Source organism: Spea bombifrons, chromosome 2, assembly GCF_027358695.1.
Source record: "Spea bombifrons isolate aSpeBom1 chromosome 2, aSpeBom1.2.pri, whole genome shotgun sequence".
Lineage (NCBI taxonomy): Eukaryota > Metazoa > Chordata > Amphibia > Anura > Pelobatidae > Spea > Spea bombifrons.
Genome location: NC_071088.1, coordinates 116,374,428 through 116,387,149, shown reverse-complemented (window position 1 = coordinate 116,387,149; position 12,722 = coordinate 116,374,428). Strand labels below are relative to the sequence as shown.

The following is a 12,722-nucleotide window of genomic DNA, read 5'->3' as shown; positions in this document are numbered from 1 at the left end:
CACGGATGTGTTTCAACTGTTTTTTGTTTTGTTTTGTTTTTTAAAAGCTGTAAATTTTATATATTTTTAAGGATAAAATCCTTTTTTAAAAAATTATTATCATTATTAATATAATTAAATACACAAATCTTTGCTGAGTTTCTGAATTTCAAAATTCTTCCCTCTCTGCACATCTATTTTTTTTTCCATTGTGGCAATGAATAACAAAGAAAAGCCTTGTGGTTATTATTTTTTTAATTAAAACTTTTATTTGGGTTGGTTTGTTCTGTCATGAAATATCCCAGATAAGATTAACATCATTCAACAAAGATTACATCATAGGATGGACTTTAACACAAATTTTTTTAAAAATCAAACAAAACCTGTTTTATTTTTTTTTATATAGAAAAGCTTTCTATCTTTATTGCAGTATTAGAAAATGAGAAGAGATACAGTAAGACAATTATTTCACAAGAAAGATTAGTGTTGGTGTTGGGCACTTTACTAGCCTACTATGCTGAAAATCAGTATTGCAAAATAATAAAAAAAAATCTATTTTACATATACAAAATAGTACATATTCTTGGTTCTTATCCTTTTTTCTTTGTACGCCTCTCCCTCCTCTGGCCCCAATGCCTACCTGTAAGTCCCTTTAAACTATGCAAAGGTCAGAGTTATATATATATATATATATATATATATATAGATAGATAGATAGATAGATAGATGTTGGGGTTGGCATTGGGGATGCATAGTTTGAATACATAATTTGGGAAAACTACAGTAATTACTTTGAATGGCTTTGACCTGAAATGTATACATCATCCACTTGCCTACTACAATACCAATTTTACTGAGACTCAAGCTGCAAAACTTTGGCATTGTCCAAAATGTTTCACCGCAAAACCACACCATTTAAGCTGCCATCAGCTACTGCTTTATCACGATTCTCGATATTTCACCTTTTGTCTTTTCATCTTCTATTGAATGCAGATCCCATTATATTTATAATAACATGAGATTGTGTACCAAGATCACTCCTTCAATAAATTTTTCAGAGAACTCCTAATGTGTGCTGAGTTCAGCTTCAAGATTTTGCTTTGTGTTATTATAGTTTTCCATTAGTGTGAGGTAGCTTAAACCTGGGAAGCTTTAGGTTTTTCCCTTAACTTCATCTCATACTGGAATTAAAAAGGAATAAAAGGGCAGAAGAACTTTTATTCTTAGATTTTTCCAAACTGTTCTATCTACAGTATAATAAAAAAAAAGAAAAAAGTAAAAGAACAAAGCCCAGATCAACTTGTACTTTCCAAAATGTTTTTATATTATTTGATGTTATAAAATACAAAATTGTTTTACAATAGCACCATTTCATTCAATGACACACTGTATTCCTGCTGATATACACTGTGGGAGGGGAGGGAGGGACGCTTTTAACTGCACCTTGTACATCTGTTAGGGGGCCTTCAAACATGCCAGTTAGTTTCACACCTTCACCTGACCCATCGGTCTTACAGGAAGACAATAAATAAATAATACCATGATTTTATTTCGCAGTCTGCCCAGTTCTGGCCTTGTAACACAAAATAAAAAGTCCAAAATGTAAGCACGTGGATGAATGGAAATTTGGGGTCGGTTCAGCCATTCAGTGCAGAAGTCCTAAAAGTGATTGGAAAGTACTCAGGTCCTTAGGGTTTTTATTTATTTTTAATTTTTTTTAACTTTTGGTTTTTACAAGAAGCACACTGGGCCAATGTCAACGCCAAATTCCTGATCAGCTCCACCAATATCCATAGGTGCAATGTCCACGATGGGCAGGCGAGAGGTTTTCTGTGTCCTGTATTCAATAACTGTCTTGCCCCATTTGCCAGTGTGTTTCTAAAATAAATGAGATACAGGAGTTAGTTTGGCAGTTAATTCATACTCAATTGAATTTCATTTCTATTTCATCAAGTAATTATTAGTCAACGCAGTGGCAATGAACTAGAATATAATTTACCTTGCAGCCATCCTCCAAAGCATTGTATGTGAACCTGCTGTTGCCCTCAGCTCTAATCTCAACATCATTGGATCCTTGGAGAAGAAGAGCCTTCTTCAGGTTGCCTGATGCTTCATCCATGAAAGCAATGCTGTTCTTGCAGTGGTAGGTGATGTTCTGGGATGCATCAGTGGACAGCAGACGCAGGAAGGTCATCTGGATGCTAGCAGTGTTAGGTGCTGAGCTGTCATCTCCATAGCTGAACTACAAGTACAAAGAAAAAGATTAGGTCTTTATACAAACTCTAAATGATTATATTACAAATATGAAAAAAATTTGTTTTTACTATAGGCATGATCATTTTTATAAAGATTTTTAAATTTCAGACATTTATCTTTATCTTTATTTCATTAATTAAGAAAATAAAAACTTACTTGGAAGCCACCATTGATTGTCTCTCCAAACCAGATGTGTTTCTTGTCTTTGCTCTTGCTTGTCCACCAGTTCTTCTTGGGAATCTTGGATGGGCTGGGAGTGACGCATGTCTCTCCAGTTTCCATGTTACAGAAGACTTTGATAGCATCAACAGTGCAACCCTGGTTGGGGTCAATCCAATATTCACCTAAAATGGAAAAATAAAATTATAAGTTCCATCAAACACTAGTACTTATGGAATGTATGACTTTAAACAGTTGTTCTAGGTAATATATTTGTTATGTTATCAGAATACAAGAATCTAACAATTGGCCACCTCAAAGAAACACAATATTCTTACTGCTACCTTTTACAGAACTCTCTGTGTAGCAAACTGGAAGTGTACTTAAAATCTTCCAAAATTAGGTAGAAAGGAAAAGATAGGATAAATGTTACAGAGTCATTATTATTATTCACTTGGTAACATATAAATGCCACATACCGCTCTTCCAGTCAGGGTGGCACAATTTCAGATCGCGGCAAGTGCGAGCTGGGTTCTTCTTGGTTCCATCTGGGCTGCGGATGCTCTCAATCTGGTTGTTCAGGGATTTCAGAGTGGCATCAACCTCAACATCATGCTGGCGGAGGGAGCTGGAGGCCTGGTCAGCACGCATGTAACGCATAGGATCTGGTCCTTTTTCAGGTTGAGAGAGTCCAGCGAATGCAGACATGTCAATGCCAGGGCCGGGAGGACCAGGAGGACCAGGTGGACCAGGTTGACCAGGTGGACCCTATATGAAAAGGTATAAAAAATGAACAGTGTTCTTAACCTTATAAGTGAATTATGTAAGTGCAAGTGTTCACTAAAATTCGTGTTAGCCAGCTAGTCCATTGTCTTTGTGAACTATTATTAGTGTAAATATTATAGCATCTCCTAGAAAAAAAAATACTTACAGCAGGACCAGTTTCACCACTACGACCACGGGGACCAGGTGGACCAAGTGGACCAGGAAGACCATTAGAACCATCTTTGCCAGAGGGACCAACAGGACCAGGAGCACCCTACAAAATATAAAAGGCAAATGTTGCATATTAGACAAAAAACACACAAAAGTTACAAAACGATTACATATGAAGATCCTGTTCTACTACTTACACGTGGGCCAGAAGGACCAGCAGGACCAGTTGCACCTTGGTCACCAGCAGTACCCTGTAGGAAAAATAGAAATCAATTAGTTAAATTAGTGTGCTGATACCTTCTTTATTAAAAAGATATCATAGTCTCAGTAGAGTTACCCCTTAGAATTTGTGATGAATTTGAGTACAGTCTTAAATAAAATGCATGTGATGTTATAGTGATCTGAATATGGATTAATATTTTTAAGCCGCATTTAATGGAAAATTGAGAATTCAATATAGTTATATATATATATAGGTATAACCAAAAGCATAATTTTTCTTGAATCTGTAATGGTACCTTATACATCTTCATTATGCAACATCTGAAAAATTAAGTACCATGATGCTGATAAAAATGTTGGCCTTAGTCAAAATTGGATGTAGGTCCTATGCCTCTAACTGCCTTCATTAAAATCTCTTGCCTTGGATGATCTCACATAATAGTTTGGCTTTTTTACTGCACAGAGCATGTTCATTCTAGTATGATGCTTACAGGAGGACCAGGAAGACCCTGAAGACCAGTGAATCCTCTGTGACCTTTCTGTCCTCTCTCACCAGCTTCACCTGCTTCACCCTTATCACCACGTGGACCTTGAGGACCCTGCAAAAGATTACCAACATGTTAAAAGAATAAGTCAAGTAGAATAATGATAGTTAACATGGTTTCCAACACAAATGTACTTAATGTAAAATAATAACTTGGGTAACTTATTTTAATTAATAATGGTTTAACTTCCTTAACAGATAACATAAAATATGTTGAACTATATTTAATTGGAAGAAGTTTACAAAAATATGGTATTATGTTTACATCAAATATATCTAGGGCATAAACAAAAAAACTGTGAGTGAAATAGAAATCTTTAATTTGGTAGTTTCAAAAAAAGTATCTAAGTATTTTATGAAAATGGTGAAATTTGAGGGTGATGCATTTTAAAATGTTTTACTATCTCTCATTAACGCTGGATAAAAGTTCTTTACAGATACATATATTATAATGCTCACTACTTTTCTTTTCTTATGTGTTTAACACATCTAATATAGATGGCCTAGTATTGAAGTAGACAAAATACAATCACCTGGAAACAACAAATACATTTGATGTTCCCTACGATATGCTGGAAAAGTAAAATTGTGATATGCAAAATAGAACAGATTTACTTACAGCCAGACCGCGAGCACCAGCTGGACCAGATGGACCAATAGGACCTTGAGGACCCTAAAAAAGAGAATGTATCCAGTTATGTACTTTATAACTTTACCTAGGAAAGGTACAATTATCTTCCATCCTGAGACTTTTTGTTGTTAATCCTTTATATGACCCTTAGATTTATTGAGTGCCAAAAGGTTTGCATTTTCTATGGCCAGTATTCTAGACTTAATACATGAATACACAAGTCCATTGAACAGTTGTATTTTAAGTACCCTTATATTCTTTTGCATTGTACAATGGGTTCAGATGGTCATGAAAGTGGGAGTTTTATTATAGAACTATTAAGCTGGTAATAGTTCTGTATAATATTCCCACTTTCAGGACCATCTGAACTGTTTTCATGCAATGTTTGTAAACCCATTCAATAGCAAATATGATATAAGGGTGCTGTGACAATTAATTCTATTCTCATTTGTACATAAAACATGGTTAGCAAAGAATGTATGATATAGTATAAAATTAGGCCTAGTACATTATATGTTGATACTTACAGATTCACCTCTGTCTCCCTGTTTTCCAGTTGGACCTACAGAACCAGGAGCACCAGGGGCACCTGGGGCACCAGGAGCACCAACAGGGCCAGTCTCACCACGGTCACCCTAAAAAGTCAAGGGAAATTGTTAATTATGATTGTTAAATTTCTCTTTACATTGATATTTGTGCTATTGAAAAGCAACATCCATTGAGTTACAGGTGTTCACCATTGTCTGTATTATATATGGTGTTAGACAGATGAAATACTCTCTGTGCCCTACTTGTCTTGATTCTTCTCATAAGCTGCAACTAAGAACCCAACTAAAGGTACTGTTCTGGGTTTGATCTTTAAAGAGGACACTTTCCAATGATGATACAGCGTAAGGTTTATCTTTAGTTTATCAATATGATAATGGATTTGCTAGTACAAGAACTTCACAAGGAATCAATGTTGGAAGCTCTTACCTTAGCACCAGTAGAACCGTCACGACCAGGAGGACCATCAGAGCCAGGGTTACCCTAAAAGAGGAGATTGCACAAATTATTTCTCTTGTACATGCATGAAAATCAATTTGTCCTGGGATATACTTTGCTGTTGGTATTTTCAACTAATCAGAAGTTCCATTAGCCATGTACAATGTGCTTTAACACAAAGGGTTAGATAATATTCATATATTCAAGAGTTATGTTAAAGGTACATGTCCTTACTTCACGGCCAGGTTCTCCAGCAGGTCCAGTTAAACCAGGTGGGCCAACAGGGCCTGGGGGTCCTCGGTCGCCAGATGATCCAGGGCTTCCTTGTTTGCCAGGCTCACCCTAAGTAATTAGACAATTTCAGGAGAATTAGTAACTGTGGAGGCACAGCTCAGTGGGCCTGTTTGTTTGCTTTCTAGCTTTTCTTGTTAGGTTTGTGGCTAGACCAATGCAAGATACATCTGCAGTGTCTAATAACTCAATTTTCAATTTACTATAATATCTCTCATAGGATAGCTCTTAAGAATTACTTTGTTTTGCAAACTGTCCCCATAAATCTACCTCATCTCATCGCATTGTGTTGCTAAGGTGTATTCTGCTTCCTTTGGAGAACTGTTACACTGCACATACGGGTACAGAAAATTTAAATCTGCAACTTTTTTGGTGAATCCCTACATAAAGTATCTTAACATCAAAGACGCTTGTTGATAGAGCTTCAATCTTCCCCAAGAATTCCCACATGTACAATTAGGTGCTATAGTGCTGAACACCCAATTTTGATTACTGAGACTGAATTAATGCTTGATTGTTATCCTTGTATACTCACAGATGGACCAGGAAGTCCAGGGAAACCTCTCTCACCACGCTGACCAGGCAGACCAACAATACCACGCTGTCCAGCCAAACCTTGGGGACCTGGGGGACCATCGGGACCCTGAAGAAGAACATATGACAATGAGAAAAATGATGCTGTAGAAATCCTAACTTCATAAAATTAGTGGAATAGCAAACTCCAAACTATATACAATATCAGATGAGACTACCATACTTCCATCTACCACAAAATATCATGTAATACTTACAGAAGGACCATCTTCACCAGGTTCTCCCTTTTCGCCTGCGGGACCAGCAGGGCCTTGGAGACCAGGATCACCAGAACGGCCAGGTGGGCCAGCATCACCACGAGCACCCTTAGGTCCATCTTTGCCAGAGCCTCCAGGAGGACCAGGGGGTCCAGGGTTACCCTATGGCAAATACATTTATATTATAACTCTATTTATTACAGAGATATACTGAGTACTCTATTCTACCAAAATTATAATGCACTTTGAGTATAAAGTAAAAAACATAACAATATTTACAAAAAGCTCTGTTGGATCCAATTAATGTATTTGCTTGCAATGATATAATGTATATGATATGTATAATGGGGTATTCTGCTATGAGAAATGTCCATTACATATTTTTTAAGAAATAAATAGCACACAATTTATTAAACAATACCCAGCATATTAAGTCAAGGTCAAATGGGAATAAAACACTTGACCATTACCAAAACAAGAAACTAATAAGTAAAGTAATTTGTGGACCCTTCACAAATAATGTCTAGCAGTTGATGTCACTTACGTTAGAGCCAGGTGGACCAACTCTTCCTGCAGCACCAGGGAATCCAGTAGCACCCTACAATGAAGAATGGAGGTTATAACTGGGAAATACAATTATTTGGGGAAAAATTTGGTATCATTAAAAAAGGTGGTGGGCCTAAGCAAAAACACATTCTGAAGTTATCCACATATTATACACTGTAATGCATTTCGTAAGGGATTATATATTAAGAGGACAGTATGTAATATACCATAGAGCCTGTAAGTTTGGAGGGGTAAGATCATACTCACAGGTGGACCTTGGGCACCACGGGCTCCTTTAGGACCAGTAACACCAGTTGGGCCCTGGGAAAAACAAGCAAAACAGAGACATGTAAAATAGGTAACAAAGATACAGAACTAGCGCACATGTAAAGTATACAATATGTATTTACACATTTTTTTTAATTTAATTATATGAAATAAAAAACTACTAATATCTAATATAGTGTGACACAAGTTATTTTAACAGTATAGAATGATTTAGATATATGCCCATCAATATGCATCCTAGAAGTTATAGCATTAAGAACATTTCAGAGTATAATTGTTTGAAATATGATGCCATCAGCACAATATGCTTGAAAATCGTTCTTGTTTTGTTAGCACTGTTGCTCATACCTGTGGACCAGGAGCACCAGATGGACCTTGAGGACCAGGAGCACCAGCATCACCCTTCTGACCGGCTGTACCCTGCTCACCCTTGATACCAGGCTGACCATCAGCACCCTGTGAACAGAAAAGAGGAATTGTCTCACAAACCTCATAATAATTTATTGTCATGCAAAGCAGTAAGTGTAAAGTAATTATGTGTTGAATGTCTGTATCTTCATGTTTAACCACAATATCATCTAGGTACCTGTGTCACAAAGCATTCTTACTATAAAGCTAAGTATGTGTTTTAATTCTCCCAAATATCCACCTTGCAGTTTCACAAGTAGGTATTTAGTGAAGCAATAATTATCTAGTAAATCATCTAAGAAAGGTTTTCTGACTAAGAGAAATAGGCTTGATATAATCCTACATAAGTATCCTTGGACAAGTCTTAGATAAAGTCCAAACAATCTCATTGATGATTTCCTAAATTATTCTCTTCTATAACACAGAAGGATTCATTTATATTTTTTCCAAAAGGGTTTAACATTTAATGTTTCTATATAGGCTAGTAAGCAATATTTAATTTATTTTATATATTTCTTAAACAATTTAGAGCTTTACTTACAGGAGGACCAGCAAATCCAGCAGGGCCAGGAGGACCAGTCTCACCACGATCACCCTAGAAAGATGAACATTACGCAATAATTAAAGGTACCAAACTGAATTAGATCCGCTGTGTGAATAATTGCTCTACAAATGTATTCTGAGTTATGAAAACTTGTCTAAAATACCGAGAGTAAGGTAAAACAAAATGTTTAATCAGATTATTTAACAAATCAATGGTTAAAAATAATTGAAATAATAATGGAAATAATGTAATAATGCAGTTTCTTATTATATACTAATACTGTTATATAAAAAATGTATGTTAAATCAATCCATTGTTGACTAATATGTAGTCAAGGGAAATGATAAGATTCTACACTTGTAAGGTATATTTAAAGTGTATCAAATGACCATTAGCCAAATATGTTACTAATTAAACGTTGTATAAATGATCTTAGAGCATTTAGATAATTAGTTCTGAAAAAAGTTTGGACAATTAGATGAAGAAGTCAATATGTCTATGCTAGTAGAGATGGCAGTTCAGATAAACTCAATATACTTACAGGAGCACCACGAGCACCAACAAGGCCAGATGGGCCAGGAGGACCTGATTCTCCCTAGAAAATAAGAAAGAACATCAACAATCCATCAATGGACATAGTCTTTTTATCACTTCACTCTAAGCGTCTTGATATGATATAGCCATTATTATTATTGGTGAATCTTTTGACAAACACCGTATTACAGATGTAAGTCGGTTTGAACATTAAGCATTGTTTTGTTTTAATAAAAAGGAATTGACTCAAATTATTAGACATTCTGTCATAAAGCACTGTATCATAACAATGCAGATTTTTTGTCACTCATGTACTCAACCAAGCCTTGGTTGAACCATTAAAAAGTATACAATTGCAAAAGTAAAGATCCATTTTGATGAAATGAATAAATAAAAAAATTAAAAAGACTACTTACCTTCTCGCCATTGGGACCACTTGGGCCAGGAGGACCGATTGGGCCAGTCAAACCCTACAAAAAGATAATCAGATCAAATATCATTTCATTATCAATACACCTGCAGATTAAAGATTTGTTAGTGCACATACTCCAGTTACTAAACTTCACAGCAATAAAATATTTGAATCCATTGTGTGGAAATTAGTTCTACATATATGACTGGATCTATCCATTAGCTAGATAGTATTAACATATTACTTTAACTGTTCATAGAAGCCATCCCTTTATTAGACGCCATCATTATTCTTCTCAGTTACTTATAACTAGCCCTTGTCTAGGCTTAATTTTTTATTTATACTTACTCTTGAACCATCTTTTCCAGGAGCACCTTCTGGACCTTTCTCACCAGTGTCACCCTGTTTGGAAATAAAGTGAGAAATGAATAAAATGAAGAAGCAGGACAGTAATTGTTTATTACAGCTTGATTTCATTGTCTTACTTAAAAGGACAGTTACATTTAATTGATATGTATTGTTAATGATGTCTATATATTTATCTCAACACTTAAATATTATCAAACATATTTGTTTTGGGGCTATGATAAAAGATGGTTATTTCATAATGTCATTCAATTGTATACTATTACACATATAATATTACATAATATTATATATTATTATCCCACTTGGTGTATTTGTCTATTGGTTTTTTTTGCTAAATGATGGACATTCAAGTATACAAACTGCTCACTTACCCTGTCACCTTTAGCTCCAGGAATTCCGCTAGCACCTCTCTCACCAGGCATACCCTGAAGACCAGGTGGACCTTGTGCACCATTTGGACCAGATGGGCCAGTAGCACCCTAAAGAAGATACATAAGTCATTTGAATATTCTGATATTTCAGTTTACAAACATAAATAAGATTGTCTGATTTGTATGTATGTTGAATTATTGAAAGTATTTACCTTAGGACCATCAGTTCCAGGAGTACCAGGTAGACCACGTGGACCTTGGAGACCTTGGGGACCTGAAGAACCACGTTCACCTGGGAAGCCACGCTCACCCTGAAGGGCAACAAATATATCAGTTATTGGCGCATAATTTGGTTAATAGCGAATTATTTCTAGTTTTTGCGCTGTTATTATTTATTGATATTTATTATTTATTGATTAATATAGTGCCATCACATTCCACAGAGCTGTACAATGAGTATCCATATTAATAATGCAAATGTATATAAAATGATATAACTTACTCTTGGACCAACAAGACCTGGGGCACCTGCTTCTCCGGGAACACCCTAAAATGAACAAAATATAAAATAATTATGTTATAAATTTTCTTAATAAGAAGATTGAAATACATATAACTGAAATAGGTTGTGGCTGCATAGTGTTCAGTGTTGGAGGCATGACATTTTGTAGGGGTCATAGTGTCAATATCTATAACCAACATTTTGGGCAGTGTCAATATCTAAAACAAACATTTTGGGTAGTTCTACATGAATATAGGTATTCAGACCTTGTCAAGTATTTTCTCTTGTATAGTTTTATTGTTTGATATTGTAACATGTTTGATATAGGACATCATGTGGGAATAATAATCACTGATCGAAAATAGCCCATTGGGAGCTAAGGTGTCCACTAAAATAATATGCATTTGCTACAATATTAACATAGAAGATGGGGAGATTAACAATAATTGAAGAATATATTTTCGATTTACCTGGTCACCTGGCTTGCCACCCTCACCTGGGGGACCTGGAGGACCAGGAAGACCCTGAAAGAGAAGATCACACAATATTAACATAAATCTCAGGCAAACATGAATTTGCTTTAATATAATGGTGTTTTATAATTAGTTATGTGAAATTATTAGAATTTGAAAGGTTCTCAGACATATGTCTGGCCATTTGTCAAGGTTGTGGTCACTTACCTGGAAGCCAGAGGGGCCAGGAGCACCTTGTTCACCTCTCTCACCAGCAGGTCCCTGGGAGAAAAGCATAATAATGTTACTTACATGCATGATTATTAGAAAATAAAACATGTAAGGTCATGCTATAATTCTATGCAGCTAAAGCACAATATCAACTTTATTAATCTTTCATCCTAAATTCAGTAAATTAATATTTTTACCTAAAGTGTAAGCTCTATAGGGCAGAGCTACAAAACATTGTGCTGCAAATATTGTGTGAGACTGTAGAAATAAACTACTAACTATAAATTGATAACAAATTCAGGTCACTTGGATGATGTCAGTAACAAGCTGAAAGAGTAAAGCTACCGAATTCTTGAAATGAAAATATAAATTGAGTTAGCCTCAGAATTTTATGGCATAAGCTATACATTTGTATTAGGCTAATAGCTAAAAAAACACTAATGTCTGCAAAAAGAATAAAATATATTTGTATTTTAACATAAAGGGGTTTATCTTAAGGTAATATAGATGTTACTACTTACAGCTGGACCAGGAGGACCTTGAGAACCAGTTTCACCATCTTTTCCGGGGAGACCCTAGAAGCAGAGAAAATATTATTACTCTATTAGTGTGCTTAAACACCTACAAGAAGAAAAATAATGCTAAATGAAACCCAATTATGGTAACTTTAATAATCTGTTACTATATAATTATATAGTAACTGTATAATCATTTAGCCTGTTACTTAATTACAAGTTAATGCCATCACAGGTATCTTGCAGAGTGATATGAATTATTGGGTTATAATAATAGTTATTATAACTGGGCTCATTGGTAAGCAAAGGCATCAAGCATTGACTACCATGGATAATTAAAAAGCTACTAACAACTTTTAGCATCATTCCTTCTGTATAATAGTTATAGAGATAATATGTTTTAAAGCAAGGTGAGTGAGTACAGGGTTTGGAGTTACTGATTTCTTCCCTAGCTTTCATATCACTTCTTACTGCTGTTTGGTGTAAGACTACCACAGACAACTTAGGAAGTCAAGATGGCTACTCCCTGAGCATTCATTTAAATAGGGTTTCTACATGATGACTTCTTTAGAGCTGTTTTTGGATTTGACCGACCAATATTGGAAGATTGAAATAATAGAATGCCTGAGTCTATAACAGTTTCATGGCAAAGCAAAAGGAACTTACTCTCAGACCAGGAGCGCCGACCAATCCTTTCTCACCAGGTTTTCCAGCTTCGCCCTATGGAAAAGATAAATACAAATGTAAAAATTAGAAG

The 12,722-nt window shown here is 35.5% G+C and overlaps 1 protein-coding gene across 2 annotated transcripts in view; it reads right to left on the bottom strand.

Annotated features, from left to right (window-relative positions):
* Positions 1 to 222: 222 nt before the first annotated feature.
* The window catches only part of COL2A1 (collagen type II alpha 1 chain), a 29,599-nt gene continuing 17,099 nt past the window's right edge, over positions 223 to 12,722 (bottom strand). For both annotated transcript variants that reach the window (XM_053455819.1, XM_053455817.1), the window contains 27 exons: positions 12,632 to 12,685; positions 11,972 to 12,025; positions 11,448 to 11,501; positions 11,238 to 11,291; positions 10,768 to 10,812; positions 10,478 to 10,576; positions 10,266 to 10,373; positions 9,874 to 9,927; positions 9,530 to 9,583; positions 9,121 to 9,174; positions 8,577 to 8,630; positions 7,976 to 8,083; positions 7,607 to 7,660; positions 7,338 to 7,391; positions 6,794 to 6,955; positions 6,538 to 6,645; positions 5,946 to 6,053; positions 5,703 to 5,756; positions 5,255 to 5,362; positions 4,716 to 4,769; positions 4,044 to 4,151; positions 3,528 to 3,581; positions 3,326 to 3,433; positions 2,874 to 3,162; positions 2,392 to 2,579; positions 1,979 to 2,221; positions 223 to 1,857 (listed from right to left, as the gene is read on the bottom strand). In XM_053455819.1, coding sequence (XP_053311794.1) covers positions 1,711 to 1,857; positions 1,979 to 2,221; positions 2,392 to 2,579; positions 2,874 to 3,162; positions 3,326 to 3,433; positions 3,528 to 3,581; positions 4,044 to 4,151; positions 4,716 to 4,769; positions 5,255 to 5,362; positions 5,703 to 5,756; positions 5,946 to 6,053; positions 6,538 to 6,645; positions 6,794 to 6,955; positions 7,338 to 7,391; positions 7,607 to 7,660; positions 7,976 to 8,083; positions 8,577 to 8,630; positions 9,121 to 9,174; positions 9,530 to 9,583; positions 9,874 to 9,927; positions 10,266 to 10,373; positions 10,478 to 10,576; positions 10,768 to 10,812; positions 11,238 to 11,291; positions 11,448 to 11,501; positions 11,972 to 12,025; positions 12,632 to 12,685 — 2,631 coding nt within the window. In that variant the 3' untranslated portion in view covers positions 223 to 1,710. The remainder of the gene's footprint in view (positions 1,858 to 1,978; positions 2,222 to 2,391; positions 2,580 to 2,873; positions 3,163 to 3,325; positions 3,434 to 3,527; positions 3,582 to 4,043; positions 4,152 to 4,715; positions 4,770 to 5,254; positions 5,363 to 5,702; positions 5,757 to 5,945; positions 6,054 to 6,537; positions 6,646 to 6,793; positions 6,956 to 7,337; positions 7,392 to 7,606; positions 7,661 to 7,975; positions 8,084 to 8,576; positions 8,631 to 9,120; positions 9,175 to 9,529; positions 9,584 to 9,873; positions 9,928 to 10,265; positions 10,374 to 10,477; positions 10,577 to 10,767; positions 10,813 to 11,237; positions 11,292 to 11,447; positions 11,502 to 11,971; positions 12,026 to 12,631; positions 12,686 to 12,722) is intronic.